Source organism: Uloborus diversus, chromosome 2 (assembly GCF_026930045.1).
Source record: "Uloborus diversus isolate 005 chromosome 2, Udiv.v.3.1, whole genome shotgun sequence".
Taxonomy (NCBI): domain Eukaryota; kingdom Metazoa; phylum Arthropoda; class Arachnida; order Araneae; family Uloboridae; genus Uloborus; species Uloborus diversus.
In genome coordinates, this window is record NC_072732.1 from 52043623 (window position 1) to 52065471 (window position 21849).

Below are 21849 nucleotides of genomic sequence, written 5' to 3' on the forward strand. Positions count from 1 at the left end.
TGTGTGTGGTATGTGAATAAATTGGGGAATAAAAGAAAAATAGAACAGATTAAGCTCCTTTTATTAAAAACTTGCAAGATAATTTAATAAATGTAGGCATTTCAACACAACAAATGAACTTGTCATACAAATGGTAAATTTCAACAGAAAATCAACATGCTGTTTACCACATTTTAATACTTGCAAATTATCTTTTTATGAAGATTGTATAAAAAAAAATAAGTACATCTGCAACTACAAAAATAAAATTTATATATTTGTACTAAAACATGGGGGCAGAATTTTGCAGATAAAAATTTTGAGATTTTTTTTTTTTAAAGAAGCCCAAATTGCTTACAAGAAAAAGTATAAATCAGTACATTCATTCATCAACATATTTTCATTCAATATTATCTAAGGAAAAACTTAAATTGAACAAATATAAAATCGGTGGATAGTTTTAATGTAACATAAAAATAATACATTTCAAACACTACATGAGAAAAAAATCAACAAGCATTCAAAAAACATACATATTCAGTTAAACCTGTTACAACGAACCAAATTTTGTTCATTCTTATGGGAATTTTGTTGCAATGGAATTCCAGTGATTAATGCCAATTGAAACAGGATTGAACATTAATTTTGTTGTATTGATATTTGCTGTGATGATATTACTGTATTTCAAATTTATTTTACTAACCACAACCGGTGTTTCAACATTTTATCCCATTTTATAACTTCTTGAGCCAAGAAATTATTAAAAAATAATGACATATATACAGTTAAGCTGCCAAATGTTTTGTGGATTTGATGGGGTTGGCTAGGAATGATTTTATATTTCAATGAATTTTACTAAAATTTGTATGTAAAGTTATTATTAAATTCATAATTAATATTACAGATACAACATTGCACATTAATCTTTATTTACAATTTTGCTTTGATTTTTTTCAAAAATTTTCTGAATTAAATAGTATGCATCTGTTATGACATTTTTTTTCAGTATAATTAAATTAATTTCTGAATAAAAATTGACAGTCCAAGTCTAATTTGTTGCACCACAAGTATTGTTCTTGTAGGCCTATAAAATGTCAAAAACTTCGTAAAAAATATTTTTATTGCATATAAGATTCAAGTTAAGAAACAATTTTCAATCAATTTTAATTTTCATCAGTTAACAAAGATTAAAATTGCAATTAAATTTAATGTCCCACTAGTTCAATTTCTATGTTTGAAAAATATGCCACGTTGTTAAAAATTGTAGATTATGTTCCTGTATTAGCAGGAATAAACTACTGCCAGGTTATCAAATTTCCAGCTTATTTGGATCAAAACATCAAATATTGTTTAATTCTCTCACACAATATTTCAGGCAGTCTTAATATTCCGAAGAAAATTTATTTGGTACACTGTTAAGCATGAAATAGAATTGGAGGTATTATTATAAACTGTGACTATACTTTATCAGTCATACAACACATTTAGATTTCATATGTTTTTCTGATGAACATATGTACTTCTTATCAACATTTATAAATTAAACTTAACACAGAGATGTGCCGACCAAAACTTGCTTTTGGAGCAATCTTGGGAGCAGGAAAATGGTGAGTTTGGAACAGCAAAACGGTGAATTTAGAGCAGTAAAATTGCAAATTTGGAGCAGCCTGAAGCAATAAAATTGCAAATATCAAGCAAAGGCAAAGGCAACATTAAAACTTTTTATTTTAACTGTTTGATATTTAATCACAAAATTAATAATGGAATTACAATGGAAAAAAAATGATTTTGAGAAAAGATGTCACAGAAAAGGAATTTTTTTAAACACATGTGAAAAAAATAGGGAAAATGTGAAAAAAGAAAAATAAATAAATGAATAAATAAACATTTTAAGACAGACTAAGAATGTGGAAAAAATGCTTGAACCTAAGAAACTTGAAATGTCTGCATATTCATTACCAGAGCATTAGATTTTCCAGATTTTTGCTATCTTAAAAGTGTCTCTAACCAAAACTGGAGATCAATTTTCTGTCTTAAAATTTTAAGAAACCCAAGATTAAAAACTGGGGAACAATATTAATTTTTACAGATGGCATTCGCTAAATCAATTTGGATGCAACTGGGTTGACATTTTCGAGTGGGCGTGACAAGAAGACGAATTTACAAATCCTCATATACTGAAAACAAAAGATAACAAAGGTTGAAAATAATGATCAGTGCAAAATTTTTCTAGTTAAAGGAAAAGAATCACATGAAAAATTAAAATGATAGAGTTTTTCAAAAGTGGATGCAATCCGATTATGAAATTCACAAAAAATCGGGGCTAAGCCAAAATATCGTAAAAACAAGCTCCAAATGTGTGAACTCTATGATATTCTGCCAAATATGCTACAGGAACTGCAACATTAAATGCAAAATTGCAGTTTTGGAGCAAGTTTGTCCAATTTTGGCTCAGAAAAGTTCATTTGGCGGTCTTTTGGAGCAGTTTGGTGCAGGATTGGCGATTGGTGCAGCTGGCACATCCCTGTTAACAACAAAAACGCAAAAAAAAAAATACTTTGAAAACAAAAACAACTAGAAAAGAAAAGTAATACTAAATCTCAATAAATTAGAAATAGAATACACTCTGCAAAGGCAGAAATACAAATATACAAGGATTTTTTAAAATAAATTGTGCTATGAAAAAGAGTAACAAATATAATTACCACAGCCTTGTTAAATGTATGATAATTTTGGTTCAAACTAAAACAAGAGTATAACAACAAAATTCACTCCCAAACTGAGTGCATTTGTAAACACAACAGTGAAATAAGTATTTTATTCCATTTTAAGTACTTGCTATCAAACTGCACTTGATTAAGGAAATAACTAGACAGTTCTTAATTTAAAAAAAAAAAAAAGATAATACATAAGAAAATATATTTTCAAAAACTTAACATAAGTAACAACAGACCAAACTTGCTCATTACTATTATTTCTCACTAATATTAACTTCCATGGTCCACAATAATTCAGTATCTGTTGTAACAGTTACTAAACCACTACCGTCAAACAAATTACAAGTACTAATCAGGTCTCCAAATTTCATTTTATCATGATCTGTGAAAACAACAGCAAAATATTAGAACATAAAAGCAGACGTTCAAAGCTCTGAATAAGGCTAAAGGTACTCCATTTTGAATATTTAAATATGTATTCATAATTATTTTGAAGTTTGGTAGTTATATTTTTGTAAGCTTTAAAATTATAATGCATCAGGTGTGTCCAAGTTATTTCTTGTCAGCCTGTAGAAAGTGGCAGTGGCAAGAATAAAGGGGAAGTAAGGGACCTGGATTTTTAATAAGCTTTGAATTTTATGCTAATCATAATTTAAAAAATAAAAAAAGCTTAATTTAAAATATGTTTTAGAATATGACCAACTTTTCTCCTTTAATTCTAATATTTTCTTTAATAAATTTCATCGAGAGGAGGAAACCCAATATTTGTTGTTTTTTTCTTGAAAAGGCAATACCTTTATTACGAGGGCATTATGAAAAGTAAAGATACATCGTAAGCCAGAGAAAAAGAAAAGTTTTGGCGAGCAAGTTGCCAACACAGGTGTTAACCTTTAGCTTTCTCATCGCAGTAGTTCGGCATTGCAGTGTTAATTCCGGTTCGAGTAGGTCGTGTTTAAAATTGCTGTGCCAATTCAGAATTCCACCAAATGCGAAGTGTGCTCCGTCATGCGTTTTCTTCATGCAAAACAGGGCAGGATTTCGAAGTGTGGAGGCCCCGGGGAAACAAAGGAGTGAAGGCCCCTAATCAGGGTGAAAAAACGTAAACAGGGTTGCCACGGAAGTTCAAGAATGAAATTCCCTGACATTTCCAGGTTTTCCAGGTGGTTTTGAGAAAAATTCCAGGTTATCGATCTCCACCTTCATTTTGCAACATTAATATCTACATCTCAAATTTTGATAAAACTTACCTCATTTTCAAACTTTACAAACAATGGTTACCAAATTTAATTTACTCAAGCTGAAATAATCAAAAATATGTACTAAGGGTGGTTCATTTTTTTTTTCTCTCTCAGCTCGAGTCCAAGACACCCCTTATTTTTTTAGACTTACTAATAGTATTGTGCTGCAAAAGTTTTAGCTTCTTACTCAAATTTTAAGAGGGTGCTCAATGACCCCTTAATTTAGCATTAGCCCTAGCATAGGAAAAGTCACAAATTTAGAAACATTTAATTTCCCCAGCTGTTTTTTTTTTTTTTATATAAGTAATTATTTTATTGCAATGAATATGCATATAACTCGTGTAGATTATAGTATGTAACATTGTTTTTTCAGTTCAATGTATTTTTTTAACCCCCTCCTCATACTTATGAAGTTGAAGGGGGTCGAGCACCCTCTTTCAGTTGGAATAGGAAGTTAAAATTCTTCCAGTATTTTACCATTCACAAGTCTAAAAACATTGAGTGGTGTCCTATTTTCTAGGAGAAACCTTTTTTTTAAAGTGTATTTTTGAACTACCCTAATGTACTAACACAAGTGAAGCAAATCACTAATAAACAATTAATGTAAATGTAGCATATCTAATTTTCAATAGCGAGGAGCCACTGCCTTACATCAAGTGAAAGAACTGCAAAATTAACAATTGTGACATCTGTATCACAAAAATAAAGTTAATTACTAAATAATCTGAACTAAAATTTTATGAAACCTAAACTTTTTCAATTATTGCCTTCTACCCCTCCAATCCATTGAACTCAAAGCGCTTTTAGACTTTGGCCTGTAAAAAAATCATGCATCTTTAAGCTTCACATATTTCCCCTGTTTGTTGCTCATAAAACAGGGGTGCTCCCCCCCCCCAATATTTCTGAATGCCTTAGCGCTTTTTTATTTTTTACCCTCTTTTTTTATTTTTTTTTTTTACCTATTTATTTTTAATTATTATTGTTTTGGAAGAAAAGTGTGCTCACTCCCCAATAAAATACACACACACAGATGAAAATAATTAAGTAAAATAATATGAGTAAATAATTTGAATAAGAATAAAGTAAAATAAATATAAATAATTAAAAAATCCCCCCCCCCCCAAAAAAAATCTGATGCGCAACTTGCGCCTAATCACTCCTGTGGGCACCCTGTCATAAAGTTAAATTTTGAGCATTGATCAGAAACTTCTCTGATGCGCAAATTTTTTTAAAAATCGGATTACTTTTATTTTGAAAGAAAGAAGCGCATTGGAAGTCTTTAAAGATCACTACCAAAATACTAAAAGATTAGCGATACTTCTGTAAAAAAAGAAACTTTCTAAGTTTAAAATGGTCTAATGAACTAAATTTACAGAACAAAATTGTTTAGAATAATATGATTTCATTAGTTAATTTAAAGAAATAATATAAAATATGAAAAGATTATTGCAGCTCATTAACTTCAGTTGCACTCGCAGACAAAACAATGTGCTGTGCATCATAACTTCAGAACTGCTGACGTAAACAAGCAGCGTTTAAACAGAGCACGCTCAAACGAGGAGGAAAAGAAGTACCTTCTGCACATGTCCGCCGCAGACTGCTATGGCGCATGCCCCAATGGCAGATAGTTGATAAAAAGAACTGCAGGGGAAGAAGAAAGAGGGGAATGACAAAACGACGAATGGGAAGGGAATGGCGGTGAAAAAAACAAGGCTGAAAGTTTTTTTTTTTTTTGACGTCATAGACCGCGGGCCGCGCTAAGAACGATCGGAAATATGCGATTTTTCATTTTCCCTGACATTTCCCTGATTTTCGGCAATTTTCATTTTCCCTGACAATTCCAGGTTTTCCCGGTGCGTGGCAACCCTGCGTAAAATTTGCTGACCCATGAAAGTTAGGATATTTTGTAAAACTTTTATTGTGGGGGCCCTTTTGTTGTGGAGGCCCTGGGGCAGTAGCCCCGCCTGCCCTCCCCTAAATCCGGCAATTGATGCAAAAGGTCAGCAATCGGTGGATATTCAAAAAGAAATTGGTTCTGTTCATAGGGACATTATGAATCGACAAAATATAACGAAATGGCGTCATCATTTCTCTGAAGGTAGGACCCATGTTCATGACAAACAAAGAACAGGTCGGCCATCTGTGATCTCTGATGCCCGGACCTTGAGCCCAGCGACTTCCTTTTATTCCTTTACCTGAAGCCACATCTTAGTGAAAAATCATTCCACAACGATGACGAGATTAAAGATGAAGTTGAAATGTGGTTCCGACAACAGGTGGCAAACTTCTATGACAGTGGAATACAAAAGCTTGTGCCCTGACTTAACAAATGTTTGGATAACAGGGGTAATTATGTCGAAAAATAATGAATAATCCAGTTAATAAGAAGTAACTGACGTTTCATAAATTAAATTTTTTTTAATGGAATGCAAGCCATTGTATCTTTATTTTTTGAAACACCCTCGTATCATTCACCTAATTTTTAAGTAAACAAAAAAAGCAAACAAATTATTGTTATGCAGCTGTTTAGTAAATAAGTAATTACAGTTGCTCAAAAGTTAGCAATAGCTTTGATTAAAAAAAGCACCCCCCCCCCCTCCATTTTTTTCTTGGGATTCATTAAAACTAGAATAACTACACTGCATTCCACTTGCAGAAATTGAAATGACTTTTAGTAAGTAAGTTAGACATAAATATATTTTTTTTTCTCAAATGTCAGAAAATTATTATAAAAGTTAAAATGTCTTTTTGCATGAAATGAGATGGAAAAATAGATAGTAGTTTATTCAAAAAGTTGTTATAGGTGTCAGTGTTTTTGGGTTATAATGACTATTCCTCTGTAATCAACTCTAGTAAATCTAGTATAAATAATTAAAAAATGCAGTAAATTGAACACAGAATTTCACAAATATTTCAGCAATATCCCCCCCCCTAACTGCAAAAACAAAAATATGAAACTATACTGCAATAGACTTACTTAGATTCCATTTCAAGCCTGTGCTTGAAACGTTAGAACATTCTTTTCCCAAAGGAATCAATCCAATATGAGAATCAATCATTTTTTCTGAAACATGAATCTTATGATGCCCCTAAAAAAAGGCAATTTTTTTTTCTTAATGTAAAGCACTAAAAATATGTAAGATATACATATGCTCGTGTAAAAGAATAATAACAAAAAAGTTTTTAAAGGCACAAATTTGCAAACATGTTTTAAGGTGTTACAATTCTAAGAAACAAGCCTATAGATGAAAATATATCCCACAGATGGTTTTTGAAAGAGAGTTTAGACATAAAAACAGTAAATTATTATTATTATTTTTTTTTTTTTTTTTTTTGTTTTAGTACTGAAGAAAAGTTTTTTAAATTTAATTATACCTTTTTCTGCCTAATGAGATTTTCCAAATATTGGAATTCAACAAATTAAAACTAATTATAGTTACACAGATCCAAATCCAAAACATTTTAAAACCAGCAACTAATCTAGATGCAGCGGCAAATTTACAGGTTTGATTACAACAACCTTTCTCTATCACAGAACTGTTTAAAACATCTACCATGTGCATTTTTTTTAATGCATTAAGCGCCCTTATAGTGTATGTGAGGGGGAAATCTGCTGTGGTTAAGGTGCAATAGTCATCGGTCATTCATATATTACATTATAAATATTTAAATAAAATAACCAAGAAGGAAAATATTTTCACAAATAAGAAAACATGCCACTAAATGTCATGTAGATTCTCCTATAGATTTGTACCCTACTGATTTTGACATAAAACCTAAATACACTGTTTTTTACTTTGTTAAAAAAATTGAAATTTAATAATGTCTCCTAAAATTATAGGGAAGATCTTTTTCCAAACCTTTTTGACTGATCATTAAAAAAAAAAAAAAGAACGAATTGATAGCTACTTGACTATAAAATGTTATGTTGTGAAAAAGAAAACTCCATGCTAAATTTGAATAAATACCTTTGTGCTAGAAAAAGTAAAATAAGAAATTAAAATATTTAATTGCAGATATGCAATTGAGGACTTAGGTGCAATAAGTGTTAGTGGTAAAACGCCAGTCTGTAAAAAATGATGATGAGGGATTTAAATTTTATATAAAACACATTACTTAATAAGAAATGTGAAATTCTAAACAAGGGGCCTTTGTATTGATAAAAACACGGAGAAATAAATAAAATTAAAAAAAAAAGCAAATTATCACATTAATGTGATTTGTAGTTACAAGAAGCCCTTTTTCAAAGTAACCAACAAGCTTTAGCAACAAAAGAATAGCATAAGTGAAAAATAAACATGCTCATAAAAGATGTTTTGATGTTTTAAAAAATGTACATAACAATTTCCCTTTTCATGAACTTTTTTATGTCTTCTCAACTCTTCATCAACACAATAATGTTTTTTTTTTTCACTATTTTAAAATTTTTGGAATACAAATTTTAATCAAGTCTAAATGAAGAACAACCAAAAGAGAGATTCTTACAGGAGAAATAAGCCATGTTAAAGATGCATTTCCTAAGATAAGCACAGGCATCAAAGTCATTTTTTCAGCAATGTATAAAGTGTTTAAGTTTCCAAGTAAATGATCTAATCTATCTCCATTTTGAGCAACAGCAACAATTGCAGAAACCTGTAAATAAATTATACATGTATATTAGGGTATCCAAAAAAAAAAGAAAGTTATTATTATTTTATTTATTTATTTATTTATTTTATTTTTTTGGTTGCATACAATCTTATTTTTTCCCTTTTAAATCAAAACAGTTGTAAAAAAAAAAAAAAATCATGCAATCTGAAGAAAGGCAACCCACTCTGATTTGCATCTGAAAGTGTGAGCCAGAACTTATGTACTTGATCTAAAACAGGGCTATATATAGGGGGTGGGAGTTCTTATTGTTCAACCCCCTCCTGCCAAAAAAAAAGTTCGATTTGACATTAAAATGATCATTATATTTAAAAATTTCCAAAAAATATTGTTCAAAAATTGAAATGTATTTCATATGTATATTAATTGCATAAAATGCTTTCATAAAAGATAACCTGAAGACTTGACCATTAGCCAGGGTTGGCAAGTTTCTGCCGAGACGGTTAAAACCACTGATAGAAACCGCTTAAAACTGGCATGGCAAAAACCACTTTCTGCCATATTTGCAGCAGAAACTGGCAAAAACTCACAAAATGACATAAAATAAATAATTGATAGGCAGAAGAAAATGCTTGGAAACAATAATTAATCGTTTACCAAAGAACAATTCAATTATAATATTATCACAATTCAAAATCAAATGTTACATTGTTTAAACTCTTCATGAAGCCTCTTTGAAAAGTTGATTTCAAAATTCTAAAGTTTCTCAATTTAATATGCACAAATGAGAAACTTCAGAATATACTTGATTTCTTGCAACAAAAGAGCTAGCAGACAATGCATCAAGGAACAAGCAATATTCCCAAAACTTTCATTTATTGTATATTTTTTTAACTGGTCCACCATGTAGTAACTAGTGTGATAAAAATTTGACTGGAAAAATAAGTTCAGGAAATGGGGCTAGTTTGTTTTGCAAAGCTGTGGCATTACGTACGAAATCTAGGTTAATATTGGAAAGTAAAATTTTGCCACTTTCTTCTAGAAGCTCAGGATAATTTCAATCAAAAGCAATTTATATGAAGCATAAAAGCGAGCAAAATACAATCAATACTGCCTGTTTAAATCTGCATGCCACTCCTCTTTCCTAAGCACCCGTAAGATTTTTGTCCTTTGTAAGATTAATCAAATATTAAGCGTATCTGCAATTGAAAAGTTCTCTTTCTAAACTAAATCAAGGGCACTAGCAATGGATTATATTTTTTCCAAGGATGAAATGAAGTTTCATTTTTGAGTTTACCTAAACAAATATCATTTAGTAATTACTTGTATTATTAAAGACGCTTTTTAGTTTTTGCCAGTTTTTACCAGTTATAACCAGTTTCTGCCACTGGCAGGGCAAAAACCAGTTTCTGACGGCAGAAAGCCAACCCTGACATTAGCACAAATAGTGCAAAACTTTACATGAAAGTTTTTAAACCCTCTCCAGAATTATTTTCTGGTTACAGCCCTGATAATAATAATAATAATAATAATAATAATAATAAAAATAAACTTTTTTTTTAAACCCGAAATCTCAAGTGAATAAAAAGTTGCCATTATGTAACACAAAAAGATTTATCTAAATTAAAAAATATTTAGTTATCCTGCTTGAGGCCTAAAACTTATAACTTTGTTCAAAAAGCTGATTTTTTTTTTACCTATTTTTTCAAAAACTTGAAGATAAATTTTGAGAAAATATCAAGTTAAAAATTACAAACTATAAAGTGAGTAATTAATGTTCAATGGAAGTTTTTTCTGTTTCGCAATATTTAAGTCTCCCATGTAGTACTCAAAAATATAGCATTTTTAAAGTTTAAACTTAAAATTTTCTTTTATAATCTATGTATTTTTAATTCTTCAGCAAATCTGAATTTAAAAATTTGCCAAAATAAATAACAGCTATACCAGAAAGAAAAGGCAAATTGTTTGCTGTCATTTTGTTTCTTTTTTGTTACATATTTTACTAAACATGCGACTAAATATATTTCCCAAAGAATAACGCAGGCCAACAACAAAAAAACTTTTCTTTGGTGCCCAGAGTTTGAGAGCTGATTTTAGATATGCTTGGGGCTCTGAATCGAAATATGAAATTAGTTTTTCTCTAGCAGCTCTACTTTTTAAAATAAATGCTGCTGTTTTACCCAAAATGTGCAGTTTTAGCTCTATTTTGCGCACTTCTAAAGCAAGTGTAGGCTTCTCAAACAAGAATTGCTTCTGGTATATTTACCCAATTGTCAGCCTGCAGTCTAGTAACTTAAAGGAAAATTCACCAGATGCAGTAAAAGTTTGACAAGTTTAGTAATAACGCTTCAACAAGTTAAGGTCAATGTGTAAGTTCTTGGCTTGCATATATTTGCTTCTTGCGATGTGTGATGAGCTGGATCTTTGTATACAGTACTTTTCAGGGCTTGATTAATATAGCGGGTGACCCGAAATAAACATTTTTTGTGGGGTCCTCTGAGATCAAACCTTCCCCATAAACATTAATGGGGAATCACCATTTCAGGGGTGTTGAAATGTTTTACCACTCGTTCAAAATATTTGTTGGGAGCAGAGTATCCCACACTTAAGTACACATAAAAAAGGCAAATAAATAAAGGAGAAAACTTAAGAAAATGAAAGAGAATTAAGGTGAAGTTTTCTTAAGTAAGACTACTACAATTTTAGTAATTTTGAGGCTCTTAAAAATTAGGAACCCTTGTCCAAGAGCGTAATTGGACTGTTTTTTAATCAATCTGTTATTATTTGTACAATACAATAGGAATAAAAAATCTATGTTTTGTGTTTTATTTGATCTATAGATGTAACTTCAACCTGTTTTATGTATATTTAAATGTTATATCTTAGAAATTTGAGCTTCTGGGCAAAAACTGATGTCATATTTGAACTCAGGGTACCAAATTCATACGAAATCAGTTCCAAAAACCCCAGCACCAAAATCACTGTTGCCCTGTGTAATATTAACGCATTTGTAACAAACATACATTAATGTACATTTTAAAACTGGGTTAAAAATTTACCAAAGAAAAAAAATAACAATTAATTACACCAATAGCTCAATTGGGACATTTGAATACTGTTGTTTCCAGATCCAGATTAAGGCATGGAGCACCAAATCTGCTTCTAAAGTTTTAAAAACTAAGAGCAATTTGATATTGCATTGTAGCAAGATGTAAATACTAAATTTAAAAAAAAAAAAATGTTTCACAATTTCCAAATCTAAAAAAATTACTTTATTCAGTATATCCTATTGAGTGTTTAATTAAATAAAAAAACAATAAATACCTGCAAATGATTTTCCTTCAGAAATTTTAAAGCAACTCTTAGAGCCTTTGTAAAGTCTGTCTCATCTTGGTCAGGTGTGTGAATTATCTCAACATTCTAAAATTAAAGATAAACACCTATATGCACCATGAAAAGAAGATCAAGTGCATATTAAATTGCTTTCAGATAATATGAGTATTCAATAAATGATAAAAAACAAAAACAAAATGTAATTTGCATACATAGAAGAAACTATGGTCAGCTAGTTTTGTTAAGAACTTCAAAAACACCTATTTTAAATGAAAGCATGAATTAAATTAATAAGTAGACTTCAGAAAATAGGAGAATGTAGTAAAGCAAGAATCTTAGAATCAAAAAATGTTTACTAAATTCTTATATCTAATTTTTTCTTCATCACTGTAGATAATGTAAAAGGTGCAATAAACATGAGGATGTGCTAGACTAGTTCATTAAACTGCCAAAAGATTTCATAAAAATGTACAGTAATGAACTGCAATGGATGCAACATATACTAAATTTTTATTAAGTCTGATATTTGTGTCATCTTTTCAAGCATTTAATTTTTATTAATACAGTAAAACCAAAATCTCACCTAAATCTCCAAACAAAAGAGAAAAAAAACCTAGTTACATAAATAACTAGCATTCCCGTACCCGGCATTGCTCGGGTAATGGAATTAGCAGGGGATAAGTGTTTGGTGCACCTAGTAACTAAAATTTCCTATAATAATTACTTATTACCTAGATTTTTCTAATTTTGGGAGTGTCCCGGGGCCCCTGGACTCCTTATATATATGCCCTTGTTCTAAACCGATCTTTAACTGTCATTAACGATCCTTTTAAAGTATTGATTTTCTTTGAAAACGTATGCCATCTACATTTTATTGTTACGCCTGTGTGTTTAAGCAAGAACTTCTTTGTATACAACATTTTTGGGTTTTTTTTCTGGTGCTAAAATTATTAAGCTGCTTGATGAACTGACTCTGGAGCAAGCTACATAAAATTGGCTGTGTGAAAAAGTCTTCTCTTAAATCGATCCCTGCTACTTTTAACGTCTGCCCTTGCGACTTATTAATGGTTATTGCAAAGCAAACTTTTACAGGAAACTGCACTCTTCTAAATTCAAAAGGATAGTCCGACGGAATTAATGGAATGCGGGGTATTAAAACCAACTCTCCTCGAGCACATCCAGTCATTATCGTAGCTTCGATTATATACTTATTAAGTCTAGTCACTTGTAGTCTGGTGCCATTGCATAACTTTGGTAGACAAAGGTTTCGTAGTAGCATTACTAGTGTTCCAACTTTCAGGTGAAGTAGGTGAGGTGGAAAACCTGGAGGGTCTAAGGTATTAAGAAACTCTTCTGGATATTGCACTGCATCATCACGATGTGTTGTTGTATCAAAAGATTTGTAGTAAATATCTTCTCCACTAAACGACTTTAATAAGATGCTGTTGACTTCTGCGGCTGTATCATGTTTTGGAGATAAGATGGCATGCTTGCACAACCATTCAATGGGCTTATTTTTCATATCAGCAACATCAGGATAAATCTTGGCGATGAGCTCTGGCAATTCTGTGACTACCGTAGCGAGTGCGTCAGGAATAATAATTTTGCCAGCACATTCAGGATATAATCCGTCTCCTATTTTAAGGAGAAGATTAGAAAACAATCCGGCTGACGCATCTCCATGTAAATGAACTCTCATATTCTTACTCAAACAAAGTTTCTGCACTTTAGGTCATAGATGCGACGATTTGATGCATGCGTTAACTTCATTTGCACGTGTTCCTCTAGGTACACCGGTAATGTTTGCCGAAAATCTCCTGCTAGTAGAACAGTTACTCCACCCATTACTTCATCAGAATTTCTTAGATCTTTGAGAGTTGCATTAAGAGCCTTGAATCCTGCTTTATGAGCCATAGTACTCTCATCCCAGATAATAAGTTTGCAATCACGTAAAACCTTAGCCAAATTACTCTGTTTTTTAATATTGCACGTTGGATTCTCCAAGTAATTGAGGTTAAGGGGTAATCTAAAAGCAGAATGAGCTGTCTTTCCACCCTCAAATAACGTTGCAGCTATTCCAGATGATGCAGTTGCCAAGGCAATGCCTTTATTGCTTCTGACCTTTGAAAGAAGTAAATTTAAGAGGAATGTTTTTCCAGTTCCACCAGGTGAATCTAAGAAAAATATTTGGCCTGTACCAGATTCGAGGCTGTTGAGGACCTTTTGATATACGCTGGACTGTTCGCCTGTTAGAGAGGCTTCAGCATTATGTACTTTTTTCTTCAAATCTTCAAGATCAAAATTTGTTTCTCCCATGTACTCTCTGTTTTGCAAATTAGTCTCAAATCACTCAGGCTGAGGTAAACCATAATCCATTAAGCGCTGACCTCCCAGAATCTGAGCAATGTCTTCAATCAGAATCAAGCATTGGTTGTACGTTTTGTCCTTAGTTGAAAGAGCGGAGTCTTGCAGTTGTCTTTCATGCTGAAACTGGATGTCTTCTGAAAAACTGTCCTTGTAGTTTTCCCAATGGCTTCGTGGATCAGAGGGATGACAAAATACCAAGATCAGTGAAAAAAGTTCTCGCAGTTTGAATGATGAGCTGCTTAAAATAGCTTCCTCAATAGTGTATTGCCACTGTTTATCATCCTCGAGCAATCCCATTGCCATGCATGCAGCTTTGAATGTAGGGTATTCAACATTGCTTACAGTTTTTAAATAAGAAAAAGATGTTGGACCTCTAACATGATGGAGGAGGAGGGGTAGGTGGTAACACTCAATATTGTTAGGATGAATTGTGTAAACGTGTCCTAAAGCAGAATCTTTCTTTATCCCTGGCCATTGATCAATATTCTCTCCACGCCTACGTCTTGTAAACTTTTTACTCTGTTGCCACACATAATACGAAGGAACTTCAACATACAGAAGTGTTCTGGCAAACTCATCAATTTTGCTAAGATTGAAGAATGCCGAAAGTGTTGTCTCTGGAGGTTTTGCAACTTTGTTATGAATATTATGTGCGGTGAAGTAAACACGTTGGCCATTTTCCAGATGCACAGCAAGATGAATTACTGCAGGGTATCTCTCATGAATAGGAAATCCCAATATCTTCCACACTGCTTCTGAACTGCTGATATATCTGCCAGATTCGTATATTTCTATCTCATCAATACCTTTATCATTCTTTAAAATGAAGGCTGCTTGATCATTTCCTTTAGTGATGTATTTGCAAACATACTTTATGGATTTTACGGAATTCGTTATCTCAACATTGATATGAGATTCAAAAGTACGCAACAAAACAGGATTGTATGGTACAACCCATCTGTTATCTAACTGAAATCCTTTAAGATTAACTGTGAAATCATCATCCTCTGGAGTTCTCCCACGATACAAAGGATAACCATCTTGTCCCCTCTGCATTTCTTGGACGAAAGGGCGAGGATATCGTTTTATGCAGCAACCATCTTTCATGCAAGGAGAAAATGTATTTACACTTCCGCATGGCCCATGAATCATATTAGCCTTAACAATATCATAGAGAAGGGGATCACGATCAACATCTGGAATTTCAGCACACACAACTTTATCAACCATATCAGCAGTAATGGCTTCTTCCAGCCACAGCAGGCAATGAATATGGGGCAACCCTCGTTTTTGCCACTCTACAGATAACATGTGACACCGAACTTTACCAAAAACTTGTCCTTTAACTATAAGATCCATAAACTCCTTCACTTTCATATGGAAAACTCTAGCAATGATGTCATGACGTTGATAATGCTTCTGTCCGGGATACAATTCTCGCTGAATCTCTTTCCATTTTGGGTTACACGTGAAAGTCATAAATAAATCTGAACTTCCATAATGACGTACATATGACATGGCATCTTGAGCTCGTTCGTGCATGTAACGGGGTCCACTGATGAACGATGATGGTAATACCACTCTCTGTCCTATTTGATCAGCGTCATACCTTCCTACTTCATCTCTTAAATGAATGTATTCCTCTGATCTCAGTTTGCTTTGATTGTATTTGAGAAAATTCAGTTTTTCAGTTTCTATCTTAGCATACTCATCAACTAAGAATTGGCTTAGAAGAGCACAGTAGCGTAGCAGATAATTTTCTTCTGTATCTCGTAACATTATACGCCAGGAATAAAACTGAGCTGCAGAAACAGTTTTCTTGACAGGTAATTTAGTAGTAGGCCCCAACTTATCAGCAGTATCTTGCTGAAGTACATCAACTGAATATCCATCTTCCCCATAGCAAAACATGAGAGGATATCGCAGGGCATCGTATGCCCTATGGAGTTCGCTTATTCGTTGCTGTTTTGCATTGCGGCTTTCAAGGATGATGTCTCTCTGCTGAAACTGCTGTCCTACAATCACCAGAGCCACCTCGTTGGCTGATGGTGCATTGAAACGTCCTTTATGTGCATTGGCAGGCATACGATCTGCGTGAATCATTACTTGAAAATTTCGACACTCAAGTGGCACCTTATCTAACGCAGTTTTTAAGTCCTTGATGTAATTATTTACTTCATGTAGCATATGTTGAAGTTGCTTTACCAAGTCTGGCTTGACTCCAGGATAGTTGTGTGACCTTATGTGAGCTTCTTTTTCATCATCACCTACGAAATATATCTGTAAGAATTGAGCCTGTTGCTCTGTTTCTGGGAGCAAACTTCCACACAAATGATAAACTTGTCCTTGAACTTTGAATGTTGGCATGAAACCAGTCTCCTTAATTTGCTTGGCTCCAAACGATGTCATTTGGAAACACCCATTGTATTGCCGAATACAATCAATAAAATGGCGGTGCTCTGGATGATGTCCCGTGAGCAAACTATACAGTGGTTCTGGTGGAGGTGGTGGAAGCTGTACTTTACCCCCGCTGCAGCACAAACCTGGGCTTTCACGTTTGAACTTTTTTGCATGGCACACTGGACATTTATTGTCCATAGTACAAGAACATTTTCATATTCTATATTACAATCATATGCAAAACCTGAGTATGTTTTCGTGTTCCATGGACGTAAACGGCGTTCAGTTCGTAAACCAGGATTTTGTTTCTCATAATTTTTTTGAGCAGATCTCTGAGCTTCTGGGTGATTTTTTTTATATTTTTTGATTGATGCAGCTAAAGCTTCTGGGTGACTTGTTTGATATTTCTTGACAGCAGCAGCTAAAGCTTCTGGGTGACTTGTTTGATATTTCTTGACAGCAGCAGCTAAAGCTTCTGGGTGACTTGCTTGATATTTCTTCACAGCAGCAGCTAAAGTTTCTGGGTGACTTTGTCGATATTTTTTGGCTGCAGTTTTCAACTGCTTTTTATGTGTAGCATTTGAAAATCTGGCTCGTCTTTTTTTCCTTTTTTCCTTAATGTTTTCAAAATCAGTGGTATTATGGAGTGATTCTGTGTTACTTTCAGAGACTATACTGGCTTCATTTACCGGTATGTAAACATCAAAGTGTCCATTCGAAAGATCACCACTAAATTTCATTCTTCTAACCGGAAAAGTGTCATTTCCAAATTTTTCATAAAATTTGCCTTCAAAATAAACTTCAAATAAGAATTGAAAAATGTCTCCAGCAGCGAAAAATTCACAGAATCCACCAAAAACATGAACCTGCGACGCATCCACTAAGTAATCTTCGGAGCTTTCGTAATTATTACCGTGTTTATCACATGACATAGTAGAAAATTGATCCCAATGATTATAAACGTAATTAACTATGGTAGCACGAATTTCATTAGACATAGTTTCACTATTATACAATAAAAATGAAAGAGATTGTAAAAGACATGCACCATCACCTGTAATATGAACGACATGATGAGGAAGAATAGTTCCGTTCACATTGATGTGCTCCATCCTCAATGAGTTTTTAAAAAAGTAAGTTTTATAATAAGATCAAACAAAATAACAAATTAAACCTTTCTAATTACATTTGCAAGAAACAAATAATGTTATTTAAAAACCAAAAATTGAATAGCAAAACAGCTTGCCAACAAAATTTACAGAGTAAGAAAAAAAGGGTCCGATCTGTAATACTGAAAGTTATTTGCGAATTATTTGACTTAAGAAAAGCCTCGAAGAATCATGTGAGAAACAAAAACAATATCAAATTTATAGTTCGCTATAGACCAAAAGTTGAGATGAAGTACTGAACAATGATTTGAATGGAGGAAAGCCTTCGAAAATAAGGGATTTGAATTTCAATTACAGGTTTTAATTTCTCAGAAATTAAGGGGTTTTAATTAATTTCTCCCGAACTAATTGAGATTTCAAAAAATCCTTTCTTAGTGGTTACTTCCGTAATCATGTGGACATGCCTGCCAAATTTCAAGTCTGAGGTATCAGCGGTTTCGACTGTGCGTTGATATATATATATATATATATATATATATATATATATATATATATATAAAATAATAATAAAAGTGAAAAATATTGAAAAGACCACACCAAGAGCCCATAGATGCGCAACGCAGCAAAACTAAAAAGCCAAGTAAATATAAAATAATTGCTGTTTGCATTTTTCCTTTTTATCATCATTTGTTATTTATAATTTGTTTAATATTTGTAATTCTGTTTGCTTAATTTTTATATATATATATATATATATATATATATATATATATATATATATATATATATATATATATATATGTTATCTCAGGACATTGATTTTTATATATTAAGATTTAAATTTCCTAGATCCATATTAATATTGAAATTGGTTCCTTTTGCCTTCAGTGGCAGTGCCAACAAACTAAGGTGTGTGCACAGGCTCTCATAGCATTCTAAAACTGTGGGGCTGTTAGTGGCACTGTATACAAGGGCCCCACAAATTCTTACTTCAAAAGACATCCCTAAGAGTAGTGATTGCCACTATTTGGCATACTACTTTTTTGTACAAAGTAACACTGCACAAAATGCGTATCTAAAAAACTATTTTTTACACAAAAAAAAAAAAAATCAACATTTCATTTTCAAACTTACAAAGGCACAAAGTATTTATTGCATTAACTGAAAGAAAAAACAAACAAACCTTTTCTTGATAAAAATTAAGAACTTCTTTAGTCACTGAATCAAAATCACCACATATAATATTGGGCACTAAAGTTGTTTTACTATCGGACATTTCTTTTAGTTGAATTGCACCACCATCAACTGCTATAGAAAGCTTAGCTGCAAGGAGCAAAGATAAACAAATATCAATCGTCACATGAAGACATACAAAGCATTAAATTTAAATATTTTTCTATAATGTATCATAAAAACAGCAAACGGTACCTCAAGCCAAAGGCGCCCATGTGCAAAACTGTAGGGGGGGGGGGGGACTCTGATATTTTCCCCGTGGAAACCGATTTCACTGCAAATTAGAGTTATTAAAATTTGACATTTTTAATAACTTATTCATTGACAGCGGAAGAAGAAATGTTTTTACATTTTTGCAAAGGAAAAAGTACTAAAAGCAAGGAAGTTTTAATTCTAGGGGGTGGGGTCTTGATCCCCCACTTGCCCCCCCCCCCCCCAACATTGGCGCCCTTGCCTCAAGCAACAATTATTCAATAACTATTGAAAAGAAAAATAGATGTATTCAATAAATCGGATTTTTTAAAAAGATTTCAGATATTAATGCAATAATACATAACATGTAATAATAACAACATAGCTAATGTTTGTCTAAATAAAGGTTATCATAGACATTATCAATTAAGAAGCTATTATAATTATAGCTATTAACTGATGGATTACATTAGACAATGACTGACAATGAAACATTTTCAGTTATGAATTATGAGGCCATTACACATAATTTTGAAATTTCATTCACCAATTCCATTGAACACTAAAATTTAATGAAAGAATTTATTGAAAACTGAACTAAAGTGTAAAATAATAGGTTGAAAAACTAAAAAAACATGCTTTTGTAGGAATATAACCAAAAAATAAAAAACAATCTTTGAATGTAAAGTATGATAAAATAAATGACCAAACAATTAATTTTAATGTAAAAAACCCAACATTTTTGCAAGGATTCTACATCAAGAAACAGAAGAAATTTAAAACAACCGACATAACCTCCTCGCTTTTATATTATACTAACATTCCTGTTCCTGGCATCGCTTGGGTAATGGAATTAGCAGGGGATAACAGTGCTTGGTGCACCTAGTTACGAAAATCTCCTATAATAATTACTTATTACCTATAATTTTTTCTAATTGTGGGAGGATCCCGGGGCCCCTGGACTCCTTAGTTATATGACCTTGTCCTTAACCGATCCTTAACTATAATTAACGATCCTTTTAAAGTATTGATTTTCCTTGCAAACGTAGGCCATCCACATTTACTGTTATTCCTATGTTTAAGCAAAAACTTCTTTGTATGCAACATTTTTTTTTCTGGTGCTAAAAGTATTAAGCTGCTTGATGAACTCAGTCTGGAGCAAGCAACATTAAATTGGTCGTGTGAAAATCAGTCTTCTCTTAAATTGATTCCTGCTACTTTTAATGTCTGACCTTGTAACTTATTAACAGTTATTGAAAAGTAAACTTTTACAGGAAACTGCACTCTCCTAAATTCAAAAGGATAGTCTGTCTGTGATGTTCTTAAAAACTTCATTTCCAATGTTCAGGGATGTGCCGACCAAAACTCGCTTTTGAAGCAATCGGGAGCAGTAAAACTGTGAATTTGGAGCAGTAAAACAGTGAATTTGGAGCAGCCTGGAGCAGTAAAATTGCAAATTTGGAGCAGCTTGCAGGAGCAAAAATTTAAAATTGGCATCAATTTTAGGACTCGACCGATGCATCGGCCTGGCCGATGGTTCAACAATTTAGCCATCGGCATCGGCGGCCGATGCTAACTTGCAGGAAACATCGGCCCATCGGCCTTACTAACATCGAAAAGCCGATGGAATTGGCCGATGTTTTCGAAAAAAAAAAGATCTCTTGCTGTTTTACTTTTCAATGCAAAGTACACGGAGTTATTGTTTTCATACAAAATTGTTTACTTAAACTTCAGTATGAATTTCTATTTTAGTCATCCCTGAAAGAGCTTTTAATACTGCATTCAGGTACCAAACAAGTTAATTATTGCATTGTTTCTTGCGGCTGGATGTACGTATGTATCTCTCATAAGTCATATAACTCAAAAATGGTAAGCTGTAAAAGGTTAAAATTTCGCATGTGGGGTGTGCGTACGTTCCAGTTGTGCACTTCCCTTTTTGTTTTCGATCCGGTGTTCTAAAAAGACTATTTACTCACTTTTTTGTGGCTATTTATTACTTATTTTCAATACAAAACTAATATAGCGTCTCAGACTGACGATCATTTGGCGATACACTCTATAACAAAAAAAAAATCGACGCACCAAGAAGAAGTGATCCCATTGAGACGAAAATTGGTGGATAGGAAGACAATACACTGAATATTAAATGATTAAATTCTTATAACAATTGAATAATTTGTCAGAGTTACAGTAACAAGTTCAATAAGGTATTGACCCGTCTCTAGCCTAGATACAAGCCGAAGCACGACGTGGGAAACACCGATAAAGCTCCCGGAGGTTGTCCTGCGGTATTTCTGGCTAAATTCGCTCCAACTGCCGGACGAGGTTATCAATATTCCATCCCATCATAGCCCAGACATGCTCGATGGGAGAGAGATCTGACAATCTGACAGGCCACGGAAGAGTTTGACAAGCTTGCAGACAGTTCATGGCAACATGTGCCGTAAGGTTATCGGTCAATATTGAAAACCAGCCGAGGGTACTGCAAAAAGAACGGCATCAAAACAGGTCTTAGGATGTCGGCGACGTACCACTGTGCAGTAAGTGTACCTCTAATTACGACCAAAGGGGTCCAGTTATCAAAGGAAATATCGCCCCAGACCATGCCTTGTTGAGGGCCAGTGTGACGTGCAAAAGTAATACCAGTATCCCTCCTCTGCCCTGGGTGTCTCCAAACACGTCTTCGATGATCGT

The 21849-nt window shown here is 33.0% G+C and overlaps 1 protein-coding gene across 1 annotated transcript in view; it reads right to left on the reverse strand.

Annotated features, from left to right (window-relative positions):
- Window positions 1–42: 42 nt before the first annotated feature.
- Window positions 43–21849, reverse strand: part of LOC129235133 (thiamin pyrophosphokinase 1-like) — a 35817-nt gene continuing 14010 nt past the window's right edge. The window contains exons 4-8 of the mRNA XM_054868824.1: window positions 18914–19053; window positions 11846–11941; window positions 8420–8566; window positions 6912–7023; window positions 43–3078 (exon numbers count right to left, since the gene is read on the reverse strand). Of these exons, the coding sequence (XP_054724799.1) occupies window positions 2951–3078; window positions 6912–7023; window positions 8420–8566; window positions 11846–11941; window positions 18914–19053 (623 nt within the window). The 3' untranslated portion in view covers window positions 43–2950. The remainder of the gene's footprint in view (window positions 3079–6911; window positions 7024–8419; window positions 8567–11845; window positions 11942–18913; window positions 19054–21849) is intronic.